General features: G+C 41.1%; 1 protein-coding gene across 7 annotated transcripts in view; it reads right to left on the bottom strand.

Moving 5' to 3' along the window:
* Positions 1 to 21,196, bottom strand: part of SH3PXD2A (SH3 and PX domains 2A) — a 424,441-nt gene that overhangs the window by 181,738 nt on the left and 221,507 nt on the right. For all 7 annotated transcript variants that reach the window (XM_040361850.1, XM_040361852.1, XM_040361846.1 and 4 more), the window contains one exon: positions 4,290 to 4,318. In XM_040361850.1, the coding sequence (XP_040217784.1) occupies positions 4,290 to 4,318 (29 nt within the window). The remainder of the gene's footprint in view (positions 1 to 4,289; positions 4,319 to 21,196) is intronic.

The raw sequence follows: 21,196 nt of genomic DNA, 5'->3' as shown, positions 1-21,196 counted from the left end.
CTTCCCATGATGATGTAGTGTAATGTACTGTGTTGTATTCTTTCGTTTCTGAGCATGCACAGTTTTGTTCACTCATTTTTTTACAGAAGATTACTGTACTGATTAAAAGGAAATCTTTCATTCTGTTATCGAACGAGAATTTTTTTTTGTGTTTGTCCCTTGAGATAATTTTACATGAACTGTCATGATCAGCTCTGGAAAGCTGTGTATGAACGATCAGATGATTGCTCGATCGCTCTGAAATCTGTAGTATTCATTTGATTTCTCATTGTGTGTACTAGGCATTAGTTACATGAGGATAATATATATATAATTAGATATTAAATACTTCCCCAGTCAACAACCTCTGGTGAACATTAACTCTCTGCATTACAGTGCATCTGGAGCCCAAGAGACTAGACTCATATAGTCGTAATGTTATTATCTGGTATGCTGCTATCTTATCAGTTTGTAATAGTCATTTACTAGCCTGTTTTCATGAGAGTAGACCAGTAAAACCAAGTGCTTTTGTTTTTTGTTCACACAAGCGGGGAAACCTGAAGAGTGATCTGCAGTGGACTGCTTTTCAGAGGGCATTTGACAGGTGGTGAGGAGGCGATTTGTTGACTCCTAATCGCCTAATTTCACTACCTAGTTGATTGCCCTGGCCCAAGGCTACATGTGTAAACAAAGCCTTATGGTGATGTCAGGGGCTACAGAGAATCACTGATCCTATATCCCACCTGGCCATCATTACCTAGTCAGTTAGGACCCTTACTATTTTATGAAGCTTTGGGTTGATGCGGGGATACAAAAGACTTTAACAGCAGTGGAAGGATCTTTCTATTGGAATCCAGATGAGTTAGTGTTGAAAGTGAGTAAAAAGCCAACATTTGTCACTGCAATGTTTACACTTGTTGCACGGACAACTGCCTAAGAGAAATTTCTTCTCTATAGTATTTTATGAAACAGAAAGTGATGGGATATCGCCTCACAGGTCCGGGGAAGGGGGGAGATATCTGTCCATTCTATTCAAAATTGAAAAACAAACTATATGATATTAGATTAAAATGAAAATACCTATCTAAATGTTTCTCCTTCCCTTTGTATAAAGCATGAGAAAAATGTGCCTATTAATCATACAGAAATACACATATATTACCTTAAAAAAAAAAAGGGTGAAAGGGCTTTAAAGAGAGTACCACTATAAATAAAATCTCTGATCGGAGCTGAAATTCCAGGCGCTGTGGGTAGGGTTCATGTAATACTTCTCAGCAGAGTAGTGCAAGTCTGTAACATCTTTCAGATTATGAGTCACACATGAATCTTATGCAGTATATGGAAATAGCACAACAGGTATAAACTAGTGAACCCTGTTTACACAAGTGAGATAGAGATTAGACAGTAGAGCAGAAATGCCTACTACATTGTGCTGTACACATAAGTGTTAATCACTTCCCTTCCCCAGCTGCAGATTGAAGTGGTTGAACCGGCATCATAACTGCAACTATAGTCATAACCCAGTATCAAATTTTTTAGCAGCCGATTCACTTTTTAATAAAAGTAATCCTAGCGAGTACACAGCAGAAGGATCACTTTTAAAGACAATGGAATGGGGTCCACAGGGAGAGGAGGGTGACCTCTGGAAGTCGCACATCAATGGTGTCCTACTACGAAGAATAGAGAAGCAACCTCAGCCTGAACTCTGACCAGGCCACGCTCCCAACGCATTTTACTCCACCACCTAGAGCTTAGTCATGGGGATCCCCATGACTAAGCTCCTGTGGCGGAGTGAAATGTGTTGGGGGCATGGCCTGGTCCGAGTCCAGGCTGAGGTAACCACTTCATTCATCATAGTAGGACAGCATAGATGTGCAACTTCCACCCTTCTTTCCTTGAACTCTTGCAGGAGCCAGGACGGGCTTCATTCCCTGTCAGCACTCTAGCAGTAGCTGCAGATGCACTGTCTACATACCCCCCCTGCCTATCAAACCTGAGGGGCACACACACTTTTCCCAGGAAACAGTGAGAGGAACTGATGGTCCTCCCACTGTGTGACGTCTGAAACTGGAAACCGGTTTAAACTCATGTAAACAAACCATTCTCCAGAGGAGAGATCTAGGGATCTAGGGTCTCATAGAGAGGGCCTGTCAGGGCTCATGCTATCACAAGGGATGTTGTTCATCCGTTGTGATAGCAATAAAGTTGATTTAAAAAAAAAAACTGTGTTCATTCTTTTTAAATAAAATAAGATTTTTTTTTTTTTTTTTTAAAGTGCTTCGTTCCCCCTGTGCTCACACGCAAAGGTGAACGCATGCTCCAGTTCCACATGCATAAGTAAACGCTGATCGCCCCACACAAGCGAGGTACCGCCATGAACGTCAGAGAGAGAGAGCAAAAATTATAGTGCCAGACCTCCTGTGTAACTCTAAAATGGTAACCTGTAAGGCCTGGTTCACACATATGCAAATTTGATGCAAGTTTTCCCACATTCAATTCGCATGACAGGAAAGTGTGACCGTCTCTCAATGGAGCCAGTTCACACAGCTCTGTGGCGGCCGCAGTCTGCACTTAAAAAGGGTCCTGTGTGTCTTTGGTTCCAATTCAGGTGCAAATTTAGGCAAAAATTGTGCCTGAGTCACACCTGAATCGGTGAAAAGACACGCCCCGGACCCCATGCTGTGAGCCGTGGCCGTAGTATACGTGAACGGAGCTTAAAGGCTTTAAAAATGTAAAATGTCACCTATGTACAGTTTTAAAGTGTGACACGTTTGGTATCAATTTGCTTAGCATAACATCATCTTTTTTTCAATATGAAACAATTGGGTATTACATTGCATTTTTGCACATTAAAATTCAATAAAGCGTATTTGAAAAACTGCTGCACGAATATCATGTGATATCTAATATATGTAACACCCACCATTTTATTCTCTAAGGCCTCTGCTTAAAAAATATATACAATTTCGGGGGTTCAAAAACAAATGCAGATTTTTACATTTTCAGAATTGGACTGGAAGTGGTTAAGGCTGGCTTGGACATTTGTGAAGTTTAGCACTCTGGCATATCCGTCTAATCAAAAGGTAAACAATTGGTGTCACCCTTCTGATAAAACTAAACTATTGGAGGGTAGAAAACTAACACAAACTTTGTGATTGTGATCCTTTAATTTTGAGCATACACATCCACAATGCCCACCCATGCAAATCGTCATCACTGTGAGATCTGTCACTGCCTACAAAATTTTCACTTAAACGAGAAAATTAAACCCTACGTCACCAATCGGGTGCTCCGATCAACTAGCCAAAACCTTCTCGAAATCCCCACAGCCCGCTACAAATCTAAGGGAGAACGTAGATTTTCAGTCCAAGGACTTCGGCTTTGGAATGCTCTACCCACGACCATTCGCATGGAAGAAAACCATCGGGCTTTTAGGAAAAAACTGAAGACCCACCTCTTCTGAAGGATCAGCACGACTCTGGATACAAGCGCCTTGAGGCGATTCGGTTCGCATTTGTCAGCGCTATACAAGTTACTCACTCACTCACACAAGATTCTAGAGTTCACTTGTGACAACAAGTAAAACATTTTGCATTGGGTTTATATCCTACAAGGATATACATGAATACTGCATAAGCCTGTACAAGCATACACCATGTACAACTGTTTTCTTACATTTTCATCTTTGAATACCTCCATATACAATTATGTCCATTAGTCAGCAGAAATGATGAACAGGGTGTATCATACACCTTACCCCACCCCTCCAACCCCTAAAGACTCAATATACTAAGTAGATAAGCGATCAATAACCCTCTTGCAAATGAGAAGGATGCTGTAAATCTTGTGGACTCTCTGGAAAGCAATATTACTTATTGTACTCTTGTTGCATCTCAGAAATTCCCAGAGTTTCAGCAAAGCTGTACATAGCAGTTACACTATATTACATTGTTTTTGAATGGCTATTAATTTGTTAAGACTTCTTTAGACGAGTTTGAAATAAATATAAATAATGATGATAAAAAAAATATTAAAGCAAAGCATTACAGGAACTAAGACATCACTATAGCTCCTTCAAAATCAGAGGCAGCGCTGTTAAAAACCAGCTGGATTCTGTAAACATGAGTTTATAAATAATGAATTGGCAACATAGAAAAGAGCAGTAAATAAAAAGGATGAGACAGTTGAAAATATAACGCTGCATGTGAAATCTACACCGCCATACACTACCGTATGTTTGACTGTTTGGTTTTGCAGCAATAGGTTTAATGCAACAGGAATATAAAAAAGAGAATTTTTTTTTTGCTTACCTGATTTACGCTTTGACGAGCCATAGTCTCTGAAAAAGAAACAGCAGCAGATAGACATAATTAGTAAGGCAGTATTGGGGGGGCTGAAAAACAGATGTGCCCCACCCATGCAGTGAAAAACTCCTTATGTTCTCCTATCTTCAGCTTCACTGAAGGCTCAGGCAGTGACAGAGGATGGACGGATAGGACCAGAGCAGCATCTCAGTACTACAAACAGCTGCTGCTGTTGCAACCAACACTGGCAGGCAGAGGACCATGTGATAGAATGACGAAGCAACCATCCCTAATTATACAGGGGGAGCTTTCCCTGCTTTTACAAGAGGCTTCAAAAGGAAGAACCTGTTCAGCATCTGTCAGTATGGATTCCCTATCTGGGAGGCACCTGTAATAGCTAGTAGAGGATTTTTGCAATGCAGTCTAGTACTTAAGATTTTAGGAAGTAAAAGCTCTTTGATTTAATATAAAGGTTCAGCAAGGATGAACAATGACTGTTCCACAACAAAGAACAATGGGGTGGAAAACTTTGTGTTTTTTGAGGGTCTTTAATTGCAAAACAGATACTGGCACTCCAGCTATTACGGATTTTAACCCTGGAAGCCTAAAAGAACTGCTGGGAACAATAGTTCCTCTGTATTTGGAGAATATAGAAAAGCATCCAAATGGCACTGAAACGTATGCACAACATACAGACAGTATTATTAAAGGATCACTAAAGGAATTTTTTTTTAGCTAAATAGCTTTCTTTACCTTACTGCAGTACTGGTTTCATGTCCTTATTGTTTGTTTTTGCTTTGAAGTGGCTGTAATTCTGCTGTGATCTCCACACTTCCTGGTTGTCTTTTTCCTTATAACTATTGTACTGGGAGCTTTTCACTGTAGGTCTAAGCTGTCATTACTGTGTGTCTAAAACTTAACAGAACCAATCAGATTCATTTTAAAAACAAAACACTGCCCTGGATTTGTTTGTTTTAGTTCTGTGTGTCTCTCTAGTTCACAGGAACATGAAAACAGTTTAAAAGTGAAACTAACCTACAGGCACATTATAGGATTGATTTTTTATCTATTTGTAATCATTTTTAAAAGGAATCAGTTAACTTTTATGTCTCTATACCCTGTAAACAGTCATTTCAGTGAAAAAAAAAACAATTCCTTTAGTGACCCTTTAAGTTGACTTGAAATGGATAGGGTATAGTTATGTAGTAGATGTCACTTGGTCCAAATACCCACTGTCTTACTGTATTAGTTGAGGACTTCCATGGCTTTGTTTTTGATTTGCCACATCAATCACAGGGTTATATTTTTTTTCTTTTTTTCATATTAGGAAGAACACAGAGGACTAAAATGTATACCTACACTAGGTACAGTTACCTTGTACCATTGCCTGAGTACAATTGTCCCAGTTCCCCTTCTGGTCTGGGCTTACATTGTATTGGGCCAAAGCACACTTAGGTCATCAACTGTCAGCCAGCACACAGCGATCTTTGCTTATCTGCTTCATCAGTGCCAAGTGCTCTACAAGAGATCAGTGCTCAGGTGTGATTAATGATCACACCTAGGCATACCGTGCATATGAGTCCAACCGCGCCCAGACAAACTCATACAAGCGGTCCTGGGTACAGTTAGCTGAACTCTGCCAAGAACGGTATGGAGAGATCACTGCACAGAAGAACCGAACTTTGGGGAGTAAACCTACAGTAAGTACACACTTAGGGTACATGCACACTGGGGCTCTTGTAAAAACATGTTTCTCCTGACAGGGGATAAGCAGCTAAGCTGTGTTTTTGCTTAGGCACATCAAATGCTTGGATGTTTATTCATTAGACTAGCTTAAAATATTAATGTATTCTGGCCATTGAAATGGAAAAAAAACGCTCCTGTGTGTGTTTGTACACACTCCTCTCTTGAAACAAATTTTTTTGTCTCTAAATGCCCCTGCCTCTAAACGCCTAAGTGTGCGTGGACACATAGGCTAACGTAAAGTGGGGTTAAGAAGCAGAAAAAAAAAAGTAAAACGTCTGTAAAACAGGCATGTTTGTGCTGCAGTGTGCATGAAGCCTAATGCCGCGTACACACAATCATTTTTCGGCATTAAAAAAACTTTGTTTTAAATTTTTTTTATTTAAAATGATCGTGTGTGGGCTTCACATAATTTTTCTGAAAAACTACAATTTTTTTTTTCGAACATGCTGCATTTTTTAACTGCGTTTTAAACAATGTTGTTTTTCGGGTTGTAAAAAAATGATCGTGTGTGGGCTAAAACGACGTTAAAAACCCACGCATGCTCAGAAGCAAGTTATAAGACGGGAGCGCTCGTTCTGGTAAAACTACCGTTCATAATGGAGTAAGCACATTCATCACGCTGTAACAGAAAGAAAAGCGCGAATCGTCTTTTACTAACACGGAATCAGCTAAAGCAGCCCCAAGGGTGGCGTCATCCGCATGGAACTTCCCCTTTATTGTGCCGTCGTACGTCACCACGCTTTGCTAGAGCATTTTTTAAAAATGATGGTGTGTGGGCAATGTCGTTTTAATGATGAAGTTGGAAAAACTTAGGGCCTGATCCACAAAAGGGATACGCCGGCGTATCTACTGATACGCCGTCGTATCCCTGTTTCTATCTATGGAACTGATCCACAGAATCAGTTTCTCATAGATAGGCAGAAGATCCGACATGTGTAAGGGACTTACACTGTCGGATCTTAGGATGCAGTACCGCAGCCGCCGCTAGGGGCATTTCTCGTCGAAATCCAGCATCAGGTATGCAAATTAGCACTTACGGAGATCCACGAAGCTTTTACGCTTCGTTTTTTCTCCGTAAGTATTAGTTTGCCTTCGCAAAATTAGGGCTGCTTTTACAAAGTGTAAAGTTAGTACACCATGTAAAAGTATACCCTTCTATCCCGCGTCGCTGTCATTTTTTTTTTTCCCCGCCGCAACTCTTTTTTTTTTTTTTACGCCCGTCGCGATTCTCAAAACCCGGCGCAACGTAAAACCGCGCAAAGCACGTCGGGAAAATAACGTCGGGAGCATGCGCAGTACGTCCCATTAGATTAGGAACGCCTTGCGCCGGACGGATTTAAGTTACATCGCTCAAAATTTCTAGGTAAGTGCTTTGTGCTCAAAATTTCTAGGTAAGTGTTTTGTGGATCGGGCACTTAGGTAGAGATTTTGCGGCGGTGTAACTTAAACGGGAAAAATTAAGTTACGCCGGGTTTTTGTGGATCAGGCCCTTAGTTTTTTCTACATGCCGAAAAACGTCGTTTTTTTTCATGCCGAAAAATTATCGTGTGTACGCGCCATTAAATTCCCTTTTCTGCAGTACTAAGATCGTGTTTTTTTTGGGGTTAGGAAATAGTTCAGAAATCTTGCAACATTAAATCTCATACAAATAAGAAGGAAGAATGTGATTAAACCCAAAACTGAAACCCTGGTTTTGGATGGACTTGCCTTTTACATGGGAAAGACATAATAAATGCAGAAACAAGTATCCATCAAAACATAATGCTAAGCTTATAAATGTCTCTGGAATATGCATTTAAATATTGACAAAAAGCTATCAGCAGTACTACATGGCACTCACTAACTCTCTGCTGTTTTAGCAAAGTTCGGACAAGGTCAATTTTCTTAACCCTTTAAAATGCCTGTAGTAGCTCCCCGATGTTCCTCACACTCAAGGAAACCAGAGTTATGGCAAAATTGCCTATTTTACATGATAATCTCTGTGCAAGGCCAGCCTTATGGTCTTTTGCCACCAGACATTTTGGGATTGAGTGTGGGTTTAATAAGTTTTCTCCAGTGTCCTTGCAGAGGATGGCTATTCTTTTGTGTACAGAAGGTATTATCACAATCAGGGCCGGATTTGCTCTCCCTGCTGCCCCAAGGCCAGGTTCCGCAATGCACCCCCTCCCTTCCAACCGAACATCCCCCCCCCCCCCCCCAAATCAACGGAGAATGGCAACTGGTTAGTTCAAATATTTTTTGTTTCTTTTTTTTATCACTTTTTTTTTATTTTGTAGCTTGTCGTTTACTTTTTTTTATTTTTATATAATTTTCTTATTTATTTTAATATTATTTTTCTTATTCTTCACTTTTTTATTAATTTTGTATTTTTATAATTTAATTATTATGTCTTATTTTTTTTTTTTTATCAATTTTTGTTCACTTAGCTTAATTGCTATCACACAGGAGAAAGCAATTCCCTGTGTGATAGCAATTTGAGGTGACAGGTTCTCTTTATTGACCCTGTCACCTCCAAAACAGGAGTCCTAGCACTGTGCTGGAACTCCTGTCACAGCTGAGATGGGAAGATCACAGCTCACCCCTCTCACTGTGTACATCGGCGGAAGGGACAGTCACAGAAGACAAACTCGGTGGCCTGGGGGAGGACAGAGTCAGTAGAGAGAGGTATGTGGGGGGGGGGGGGGGGGGGAGGACGGACGCAGCACACATTTTACAAAAGATTGCGGCGACATCGCCAAAATCACTTGTTAACGAGCGAGCGGATTCCAGAAAGCAACTTACCGCCCTTAACTAGCCGTCTGGGGATTACATGCCACTGCCGCCCCTCTGCATCCTGCTGCCCCAAGGCCTGGCCTTGGTGGCCTTGTGGGAAATCCGGGCCTGATCACAACTGGGTCATATATATCTTTTATTTAATTAAACTCTTGAATTTTTATTTTTTATTTTAGGCAAATTAGAAAACATTCTCTTTAGGAACACTGACCAATAAAGTATAAACCATATCACTTTTACAAGCCCACCTGAATACCTCTCTGTAGGATTCCAACATTTCCACTAAAATCATTAACACCACAAAGATGAACTTTTATAATACCATGATACTTTCCTCAACCTCAAGGAATGATATCCTCACGCAGCCCCTCCAAGTAGGAAAATATTATCTAAAAAAACATTACTTATATCAAACTCACCTAAATTTGCTAATCTATTCTTAGAATCTCCTAAACATAGAAAACAAACCATCATATGGGATGTTAGTGCCAGCTTTGTTCACCTTTTGGATCATTGAAATATAAAACAGACCTCTGGGAGTTTCAGCAACATGACAGAGGAGTCTTCTATCTCTCCTGACTGAGAAGGAATGTTTTTATATTCCAAGAAAGAGCAAGAGGCCAAGAAACACTCAGCTAGTTATAGGGCGAGTTAAAAAATGTAATGTACAGTATGTGATGCGGAATGTTGCGAAACTTTTTTTGTTTCTTCTTCACTGCACTAACAAAAGAAACTTTAGACTACAGATGTGTTATAGCACACACACACACTGGTTCACAGCAGGTCTCTGTGCCTCATACAACGTTATACTGAACTCAAAGCAGCCAGAAGCTTAGAACATAACCTCAGAATTATATTAAAACTGATGCTGAGCTTGCAATTCCCCCTCCACCCTGGTCACTGTGCAACATGCAAATCTTCAGTCACTTCATTCCTGGAAAGACACTAAATAAACGCACCCATCAAGATTCACATCTGTTTTAACTTTTGTTGTGTTTACAGTGTTGGACTCTATGGACAAACTGCTGTCATTAGAGGAAAGCACATATATTACAAAACACTACTTGTTATCCATGTTGCAATAAGAAAAAAAAAAAACCTGTATTCATGGAAAATGTTCTGTCATCGTCTTTTATTTACCGAAACAATACAATTTCTTCTACTTTTACAGTCCCAACATAAACTGTGTTGTTCCATATTTGGAGTTGTTTGGTTACTGTCATTTAATCTTGAAGGTCATTTATTTAAAGCATGGATCCTAAAGATCTCACAAAGAGGAGAGCGCCACTAATGTGGCAAAAACTGCAATACAGTAAGGTGTGAATCCAAACACTCAATAAAGCGGAACTGAACTGTATCATAGCACTACAAACTCAAGATGACATTGAATTCATTTTTACTATTCAAAGCAATCCCATTCATCCATCTGTGTCTCTATGCTTCATTTTGTTGAGAAATCACTTTGAAAAACACTCCCCTGGCATTGCTATCTGTGGCCATTTTGAGTAAAGGCAGATGATTCATGTAGAATTTACTTCCTGGAATCCATCTGCCCTTAGTTTAAGCATGCACAGGCAAGAGGGTGTGCTTAGCTGAGAAAACCCCTCCTCCACATGAAAGGAAAAAAATGTCCCTGAAGACTCCTGGGATGTATGACATCATTGTAGCCTATGCCAGAAATCAGGAAGCAACTGAAGAAATGTTCAAAAAAAATTTTAAAAATATAATATACCTTCCTATCTATTTATGCTAGCAGCATCAGTATTACAAATAGTTAAAGTGATTGTTAAAGTGATTGTAATGGTAAATTAAAAACAAAACAAAAAAACATGTCTATACTTACCTGCTCTGTGCAAAAGAATTGCACAGAGCTGCCGCAAACCTCCTCTTTTCGGTTCCCCCACCAGCACTCCTGGCCCATCCCCTCGGTCCAGTGCCCCCATAGGAAGCCACTTTCCATGGGGGCACTCATGCTTGCTCGCACCCAAAGCCAGCGAGACCCGGAAGTGAGGGGAGAGAAGAGCTACAGTCGTGTATTGTGCTGGATTAAATGAGGGCCCAGGTGGGTAAAGGGGGAGGGGATGCTGACAACTAAACATTTATTACCTTAATGCAAAAATGCATTAAGGTAAAAAATGTTTAGGCTTTACAACCACTTTAATGTTAATTGAGAGAGTTTAGTTATGCTTTATGGAACAAAATCCCTGATCCAAAATCTTAACTGTAAAAGAGTGGTTTGTTCTCTACTATAGTCTGACATATCTCACAATGCATGAAAGCTATGGGGGAGGCTGCGGTAGAATGGACTGATTCATGCTTTGGTGGAATATTTTACACAGTACAGTAAAATATCTACTCTCTGCCAACATCGGCATTCCCTCTACCGATTTCTAAAGAAATGCTAAAATGTATATATAAATACATGTAAGAGGTACTCACAAGTCTTTCAGATAAGCAACAGGCGGTAACACATATAGTAGATAAACAGGCAAAACAAAAGAAGAAAAAGGAAAGCGATGATGGAAGATTGACCAAATAGTCCGCTGGTGTCATCAAACAGTCAGAAAGCTCAATACAATGATATCTGGTTTATTGGAAGAATACATAAACTTTTGTTGTAAACTTTGGCAATTAATTTGCAATTTTAGGACTCCACTATTGACTTGTAAGCATTAGGAATCTTGCAATCTGCTTCGGCTTTCAGCAGGTGCCCTTTATGAACACATGCAATGATGCATACTTTAAAGGAAAAGTCCAGCCTGAGCTTGTTTGGCTGGGCTTCTCCTCTGGGTCACAGGAGTGCAATTCATTTTGCACTCGTTTTGACGTCACTAGAATCAATCCAGGCACCGCTTCATCATGACAATAGAGTCTGGATGTGCAATGGTACCTGGGCTGATGCCGGTCTCAGCCTATCAGCGAGCTGCTGAGAGAATGAGATGACCCCTTCCCGCCCCTTTACAGCTCATCGCTCCAGTAAGCATGGAGGAGCAAAGTGGAGAGCTGCTGATTCACAGTCAGCAGCTCTCCTCTCTGGGAGCTGTGAGAACCGAGCCATCAGTGATGTTTGATCGCTCGGTCCTCAGTGCAGAGGCGGCGGAGGACAGATGCTGCATCAGACCAATGCTGCATCCACCTAGGTAAGTATAATGTGGGGAAAAATACTTATTTTTTAATGAAGCCGAATACAATCCATTATAATATTTCCCAAACTATCACACACAATTTATGATTTTCACCATGTTCTTTAGACCTTTGCTGTTGCCACTGGAGTAAACCTATTCTCACACAATAACAATGGCTATTTACCAGTGTAGGTGTACACAATTTGAGAGCCGAAATTCAACATAGCCACATGCTTGAAGGGCTGTAGCACATGCAAGTTGTCAAAATGGTTAAAACTGAAGTGTATTTAGCTAATTTGTCTTCCCTGGTTCTCCCATCCCCACTCCCATCAATAGGCAAATTCCATTTTTAAATAAAACCTTTCCATTCATCGCTGGCTTGCTGTGCTTCTCTATGCAAAGCAGGCAGATCATGGTTGGCAGGATGGCCCAGCAGGGTGCTGTGTATAGCTTTCTGAAAACATTACAGCTCCCTGCCTCAGTACTTCTCTCTCAAGACCCCTCAGCCCTGATGCAAGCAGTGGGTTGGCTCTTTAGAGGTGTCATATAAATATCAAAACCACTTAATGTGTGGATGTCAGTCTGGAGGAGTGGGAATTCCTATGGAGACTGCATTTGCAAGCAGACTGTCATAGGTAATGCACACATGTAATGCTGAGCCTCCATGATTAATATAACTGAAATACAATGACTGAAAGTAGAGGACTGGGGACTGGAAGACTGAGGAGAAAAGTACAAGATGATACTGGACATCCTCCAGCCAGGAAATGAGGTGTTCTCTACCTGACATGTTACTGCTTCTATTGCACACACTGTTAGAAGCTCACCATGTGTAGTGATATCAGAGTAAACAATTTCAGTATAGGAGAGGAGCCTGTACAACTGTGAAAGACTGAAGGTAAGGCTGTAATTCATCTTTTAAAGTAATTCTACAGGCTGAAGGTTGCATCCCATGCATTCTTTGCTGGTATAATGAAGCAACTAGAGGGCCCAGTGGTTGAAACTGAACTGCATATACAGTGCCTTGAAAAAGTATTCATACCCCTTGAAATTTCCACATTTTGGCATGTTAGAACCAAGAATATAAATGGATTTTATGTGATAGAACACAAGGTGGCACATAATTGTGAAGCGGAAGAAAAATAATAAATGGTTTTTACAAATAAATATCTAAAAAGTGTTGCATGTATTTGTATTCAGTATCCTTTACTCTGATACCCCTAGCTAAAATCTAGTGGAACCAATTGCCTTCGGGAGTCACCTAATTATTAAATAGAGTGTGTAATTTAATCTCAGTATAAATACAGATATTCTGTAAAGCCCTCACAAGTTTGTTAGAGAACCTTAGTGAACAAACAGCATCATGAAGGTCAAGGAACACACCAGACAGGTCAGGGATAAAGCTGTGGAGAAGGTTAGGTTAGAAAAGATAATATCCCAAGCTTTGAACATCTCACAGAGCTCTGTTCAATCCATCATCCGAAAATGGAAAGAATATGGCACAACTGTAAACCTACCAAGACATGGCCGTCCACCTAAACTAGGAGGCCGGGCAAGTAGACCATTAATCAGAGAAGCAGCCAAGAGGCCCATGGTAACTCTGGAGGAGCTGCAGAGATCCACGGCTCAGATGGGAGAATCTGTCCACAGGACAACTATTAGTTGTGCACTCCACAAATCTGGCCTTTATGGAAAAGTGGCAAGAAGAAAACCACTGTTGAAAGAAAGCCATACGAATTACCTTTGCATTTTGCGAGAAGCTATGTGGAGGACACGGTAAATATGCTCTGGACAGATGGGACCAAAATTTAACTGTTTGGCCTAAAAGCAAAACGCTATGTATGGCGGAAAACTAACACTGCACACCAACCCAACCATGAAACATGGTGGTGGCAGCATCATGATGTGGGGATGCTTTTCTTCAGGGACAGGGAAGCTGGTCAGAGTTGATGGGAAGATGGATGGAGCCAAATACAGGGCAACCTGTTAGAGTCTGCAAAAGACTGGGGCGGAGGTTCCAGCAGGCCAACGACCCTAAACATACAGCCAGAGCTATAATGAAATGGTTTAGATCAAAGCATATTCATGTGTTAGAATGGCCCAGTCAAAGTCCAGATCTAAATCCAATTGAGAATCTGTGGCAAGACTTCTAAATTGCTGTTCACAGCTCTCCATTCAATCTGACAGGGCTTGAGCTTTTTTGCAAAGAAGAATGGGTAAAAATCTCACTCTCACAAAGCTGGTAGAGACATCCCCAAAAAGACTTGCAGCTGTCATTGCAGCGAAAGGTGGTTCTACAAAGTATTGACTCAGGGGGGGCTAAATACAAATGCACGTCACACTTTTCACATATTTATTTGTAAAAAAAATTGGAAAACTTTTTATCATTTCCCTTCCACTTTACAATTATGTGCCACCTTGTGTTGGTCTAGCACATAAAATCCCAATACAATACATTTACGTTTTTGGTATTAACATGACATAATGTGGAAATTTCAAGGCACTGTATCTTGCCCACTGGAGATGAAAGGTCCTCGGGCAGGTATACTTCACTCAAATGACAAAATATTGATATGCTTAATACCATAGCATTTATTTATGATATCGGTCTAATGTAATCTGCACAACAGCACTTGGTCTAGAAAACTGGATGGAGACATGGAGATAACCTGGCTGTAATGGCTAACTGCAGTAGAGAAAAGACAGGCTTCAAGGCATGCTTGTCTGTCTTCTAGAGTTTTAAAAATCTCAACACTGGATGGACAGAAATACAAATCCTTAGGCCCCATACACACGAGAGAATTTATCCGCGGATACGGTCCAGCGGACCGTTTCCACGGATAAATCCTCTCAAAGATTTCCGCAGATTTCGATGCGATGGAGTGTACACACCATCGCATTGAAATCCGCGCGGAAATCCTCTGGCGATGACGTGTCGCGCCGTCGCCGCGATTATGACGCGGCGACGGGCGCGACGCTGTCATATAAGGAATTCCACGCATGCGTCAAATCATTACGACGCGTGCGGGGAATCCCTTTGGACGAATGGATCCGGTAAGTCTGTACAGACGAGCGGATCCATCCGTTGGAATGGATTCCAGCAGATGGATTTGTTGTGCATCACAGCAAATATCCGATCTGCTGGAATCCATCCCAGAGGAGATTTCTCCGCGGAAACAGATCCGCTGGCGTGTACACACCATAGGATCTATCCGCAGAAACCCATTTGCTGGGATTTATCTGGGGATGGATTCTATCGTGTGTACGGGGCCTTAGGGTTAAAGTAGAATCCATATATGTTTCGACTGTGAATTTAGCTGTTTGTCTAAAAATCAGCTGCAAAGCAAATGTACTTCCAAGTCCAAACTGCTAGCGATTCTTCATATCCAGTAATAGAGATATCCATACTAATGCCCTGTACACACGATCGGTTCATCCAATGAAAACGGTCTGATGGATTTTTTCATCAGATATCCGATGAAGCTGACTTTCATCAGTCGTGCCTACACACCATCAGTTAAAAAAACGATCGTGTCAGAACGCGGTGACGTAAAACACAACGACGTGTTGAGAAAAATGAAGTTCAATGCTTCCGAGCATGCGTCGACTTGATTCTGAGAATGCGTGGATTTTTAACCGATGGACGTGCCCACAGATGATCGTTTTTTTCTATTGGTTTTTTAACCATCAGATAATTTTAAAACAAGTTCCTAGTTTTTTCACCGATGGATAAAAAACCGATGGGGCCCACATACGATCGGTTCGTCTGATGAAAACGGTCCATCAGACCGTTTTCATCAGACGAACCGATCGTGTGTACGCGGCATTACAGTACATGGCAAATGAACAGGGAAAATTGATGGAAATTCTGAGATTATTTCCAATTGTTCAGATCTTTCTGTATCGGCCTAAACCGAGGAAAAAAATGTTTATATCTTTTTTGGGGATATTTATTATAGCAAAAAGTAAGAAATATTGCATTTGTTTCAAAATTGTCGCTCTATTTTTGTTTGTAGCGCAAAAAATAAAAAGGTGATCAAATACCACCCAAAGAAAGCTCTATTTGTGGGGGGGAAAATACGTCAATTTTGTTTAGGAGCCACATAGCATGATTGTCAGTTAAAGCGACGCAGTGCCGAATCGCAAAAAGGGGCAAGGTCCTTAACCTGCATATTGGTCCGGGTCTTAACCGGTTAAAAGAGCTTTGGATAAGAATAGAAATGCATGGCAATGTATTATTAGATACATAAAGTACACCTCTAAAATGTGCTTCAGCCCAAGCCCAGAAGTGTCAATACAGCCTGAATCTAAAATATAAAATGTGAGTGATTTCAAAGGCCATTGAGCTTTATAATCATTGGCTTGCTGCAAATGGTTTACAGTAAGAAATACATAGAGAATAGATGAGATTTGCACCTGGAGAAAAATACGAAGAATCAGAGGACCTCAGTTTTAAACTAAGGGAGGTAGCCCCCTGATGAGATGAAGAAGCAGATGCCATATTCAAGAGCTCTGCGAGGGATGGGAATGTTTACTATATATATATATATGTTTGACATCTTTTCCTGATAGACTGTGTTTTGGGATATCCCTCTATGCTACTTTTGATTTCAAGAAGGAAATCTGAATAGCAAACCAACTACATGGATAACGCGCAAAAGTTCTGAAGAGATGTCACTCATTTTTTTTATTTTTTATTGGAATAATAGCAGTGCGCTACGTTGCTGTACCTGAGTGATAACGTTAAAAAAAAATAACAATGGGTTACATAAATTTTGGCGTGCAGGCATCTTTTCTCTTGTTAAAGTACACACACATATATGAAACAGTTCTAAGCAGTGGCAGTTTCTAGCTGCTAAATTTGTAAATCTAAATGTTCCACTGTATGGGAGTTCACTGTACACAGAACCAATACTGTGTTGCAAGCTATCTTTTGTTTTAGAGCACAACAAATGCTTCTAAGCATAGCTTTCAAAAAAACAGACAATAGTCAATGACTATTTAAAGTTCAGACAGCCTGCAGTTCACTTTAAGATCTTGCATATTTCTCAACTGCAGCCCTGAGCCGCACCCTTGAGGTCACCAATTCCTTTACTTTTTGCTGTGCCAGGTGGTGTGCTTGTTTTCCAGGAGGGCCAGTAATGTCTGGGACATTCAAGTGAATCTGTGGCAAGACTATGCACACCAAAGTATTTACATATTTTGAACAAGCAGTGAAAGCACTTCAATGCAAGCTTTCAGTCACCTTGTATCTATAGGCATTATGGGGAAATTCATTTTCAAAGTTCATAATAAAAGGGCTGACATCTCAGCATTTTTTTCTATGAGAGTAGATCTTGGTAGACTGCCAGCCCTTTATGTAATATTATGTATGCAGGGGTCCTTTCATACAGGTTGTCGAATCAGATCCACCTGTCAGATTTTCAGCTGGATCTGACTAAAAGATCAATGTTAGTCTATAGGCAGGGGATGTAAAGGGGAGTGTGTTTACATTCAAGCGACTTGCTGTCTGTATAGTGAACACAGGGTACCGCTTGGTTAGCACCTCCACTATTCAGATAATGTCTTGTGTTTTTCCAAACAAATAAAAAGATGTTCTCTGATTAGATGAGGTGAAAAGCAGAGGCAGAAGGCATCAAGGTCTCCACCTCATTCAATCAAGAAAAGCCTTCTATAATTGTAAAAAATACAAGACATTCTCTGACTGGTGAGGTGCATATTGAGCAACCCCCTGTGTTCAGACAGTAAGTCGCTCGAGCTGCACCAGGAAGAGACCAGCGCCGACTGTATGTAGCACCAGCTACTATTATGAGTTTCTGTATTCCCATCAACCTTCCAGATGTTAGATATTAACAATTAGATGTAACCAAGCTTTAAAAGCACAGGTAAATTATTGGGTAACATTCTAAAAAGAGAAATGGAAAACATACACTTCAAAAGAACTGTAGGTTAATGTATCCCATATTAAGCATTTTCAGGGATATACTTAGCTTGTTATGTGTTTCAGTTGCATCACTCAGCCCTGTTTGATTTCTGGCTCCAGAATTTGGACTTGAACCTTGTTTACCTAGCTTGGACTTAAGTTTTAATCTACTCTACCCCACAGGACAGAGATTTTTGTGCTGTGTTTAGATACTCTTTGGTACTGGATAGGTATATTGCTTAATTTGCCTTGTGCAGTGTTATAAATATTTTGTCTTTCATTTTTATAACTGAGCTTTCCTGTCAGACAGGAAGCCATGGTCCACTGGCCAGCAACCCAGTGGTTGAGAGCCACTGTCTTATAGAGCTCAGGGGGAGGGAGCAGTCAAGCTGCCTAAGGCCACATGTACTGAAGTACTGTGCTAATTTAGGTAGGTGTGAAAAAATTGAGAATGAAAATTGAGAATGCGTTTGGAAAAATAAGTGTTAATAATTTGTTTTTATCAATTAACAAAACGGAAAGTAAATTTACAGAAGAGAAATCCATATCAAATCAAATCAATATTTGGTGTGACCACCCTTTACTTTCAAATCAGCATCTATTCTTCTAGATACACTTGCACATAGTTTTGAAGGAACTCAGCAGGGAGGTCCAAACATCTCGGGAGATCTAACCACAGATCATCTTGTCGATGTAGGCTGCCTCAAATCTTGTCTCTTCGAGTAATCCCAGACAGACACAATGATGTTGAGATCAGGGCTCTGTGGGGGCCAAACCATCACTTCCAGGACTCCTTGTTCTTCTTTACATTAAAGTTAATTCCTAATGACATTGGTTGTATGTTTGGGGTTGTTGTCCTGCTGCAGAATATATTTGCGGTAAATCACACACCTATGTGAATGTATTACATGGATAAATATCTGCCTATATTTCTCAGCATTGAGAACACTAATCCTGACCAATTTTTCAAATAAATTAGCAGAAATGCAGCCTCAAACTTGCAAGGAACCTCCACAATGCTTCACTGTTGCTAATATTGTTAAGTTTCACTCATCAGCCCAGAGCACCTGTTGCAATTTTTCTCCACCCAGTTGCTATGTTTTTATACACAGTTGAGTTGCTTAGTCTTTCCACATAAGAGCTATGGCTTTTTGGCTGCAGTCTTCCATGAAGGCCATTTCTGGTCTGACTTCTCCAGACAGTAGATGGGTGTAACCAGGTGCCACTGGTTTCTACCAGTTTTGTGCTGATGGTACTGCTGGACATGTGTAATCATGATGTGGCTGCATTAAAGGGGTTGTAAAGGCAGAAGATTTTGTATCTTAATGCATTCTATGCATTAAGATAAAAAGCCTTCTGTGTGCAGCTGCCCCCCTTAGCCCCCCTAATACTTACTTGAGCCCCATCTCTATTCAGTGATGTCGCAGGAGTGTCTCAGCTGCTCGGGACTCCCCTCCTCATTGGCTGAGACAGCAGCGCGGTGCCATTGGCTCTTGCTGTCAAAATCAGTCAGTCAAAGAGGAAAGAAAAGGGGCAGGGCCGGGCAATGTCTTCATGTCTGAATGGACACAGGGAGCAGTGGCTCGGCTCGGGTGCCCCCATAGCAAGCTGCTTGCTGTGGTGGCATTCAACAGGAGGGAGGGGCCAGGAACACCAAAGAGAGACCAATTGGGAGGAGAATCTGGGCTGCTCTGTGCAAAACCACTATATAGAGCAGGTAAGTATATAAGTATCTGTGTGATTTTTAAAGAAAAAAAAAGAGAATTTACAATCACTTTAAGTTTCCTTGGCCGACTACTGTGTACTCAACGTTGTCTGATCAATGTAAATTACCGTAAATACAGCCATGACTATCATTGCCAACTCATAGGTTCTAGTTCTTCACATGCTAGACCCAGCCCACTTACAATGTTTACAAGTGTCACTGTGCATCAATAGCTATGTGAGTGAGCAACTCTGTATTTCTATTTTTTGCATGTCATTTTTTTCTGTTGCATCAAGTTGTCTGTAAGTCCTCACCAATCGATTTATTAATGCCTGTTAAGTTCACTTTAACACAACCAGACCATTTTTGATAACTTATCTATCAGCAAAAAAAAGGTGCTGCTGTTAACATAACATTTTAACTAGGGTTTTATTTTATGTACTAGAAAACACTAATCACACTAATGCCACGTACACATGATTGGAATTCCGCTCAAGCTTGGCTTGCATACACACAGTCAAGAACGCAGCGACGTACAACACTACGATGAAAAAAAGAAACTGAAGTTCAATGCTTGCGAGCATGCATCGAATTGTTTCTGAGCAAGCGTTGGAATTTTGCGTGTCGAAATTACTACAGGCGATCGGATTTTCCAATAGGATTTTTTCCAGTCTTAAAATTTGAGAACCAGCTCTCATTCTTTTGTTGGCGGGAATTTCAGACAGCAAAAGTCCGATGGAGCATACACATGGTCGGAATTTCCGTTCAAAAACTCACATCGGACTTTTGCTGTTGGAAATTTCCGATCCTGTATACGGGGCATTACTATTACAGGTGAGTAGCCAAACAGTAAAGGCCAACAGAAATATGTTTAACCACTTCCCGCCCGCCCTATAGCAAAATGATGTGCGCAAAGTGGTTAAGTTATCCTGACTGGACATCATATGACATCCAGCAGGATAAGTCACTAGGGCGTGCCCGCGGGGGCACACAGCACGGCGATCAGTGGTGTATCAGTCTGACACACCATATCTCCGATCGCACTGACAGGTGCAAGTAGAGGAGAGCCGATCGGCTGCTCTCCTGACAGGGGAGGGGGGGTCTGCCCTGACAATCAGCACATTATCCGTGGAGACCTACTGAGGATGCCCACTTCAGACCACCAAGGATGCCCACTTCAGACCACCAGGTGAGCCCACCAGGGGTGCCAATCAGTGCCAATTAAAATGGCACTCTGTGTCAATCAGTGATGCCTGTCAGTGCTGCCTATCAGTGCCGCCCATCAGTGACCATCAGTGCCAGCCATCAGTGCCGCCTATATGTGCCCACCTGTGAGTGCCCATAAGTGCCACCTATCAATGCCCATCACTGTTGCATAGCAGTGCTCATCAGTGCTGCTCATCAGTGCCCATCAGTGCTTACTTATTTACAAAGTAATGATCAAATGCCACCAAAAGAAAGCTCTATTTGTGGGAAAACATTATAAACATTTTGTTTGGGTACAGTGTTGCATGACCGCGCAATTGTCATTCAAAATGTGACAGCCGTGAAAGCTGAAAATTGGCCTGAGTAGGAAGGGGGAAAGTGCCCTGTATTAAAGTGGTTAAAGATGTCAAAACATTACTGCAGTTACTGTTTGGCA

Source organism: Rana temporaria, chromosome 8 (assembly GCF_905171775.1).
Source record: "Rana temporaria chromosome 8, aRanTem1.1, whole genome shotgun sequence".
Taxonomy (NCBI): Eukaryota; Metazoa; Chordata; class Amphibia; order Anura; family Ranidae; genus Rana; species Rana temporaria.
The sequence above is the reverse complement of the archived record's forward strand: the minus strand, read 5'-3'. Positions and strand labels throughout refer to the sequence as shown.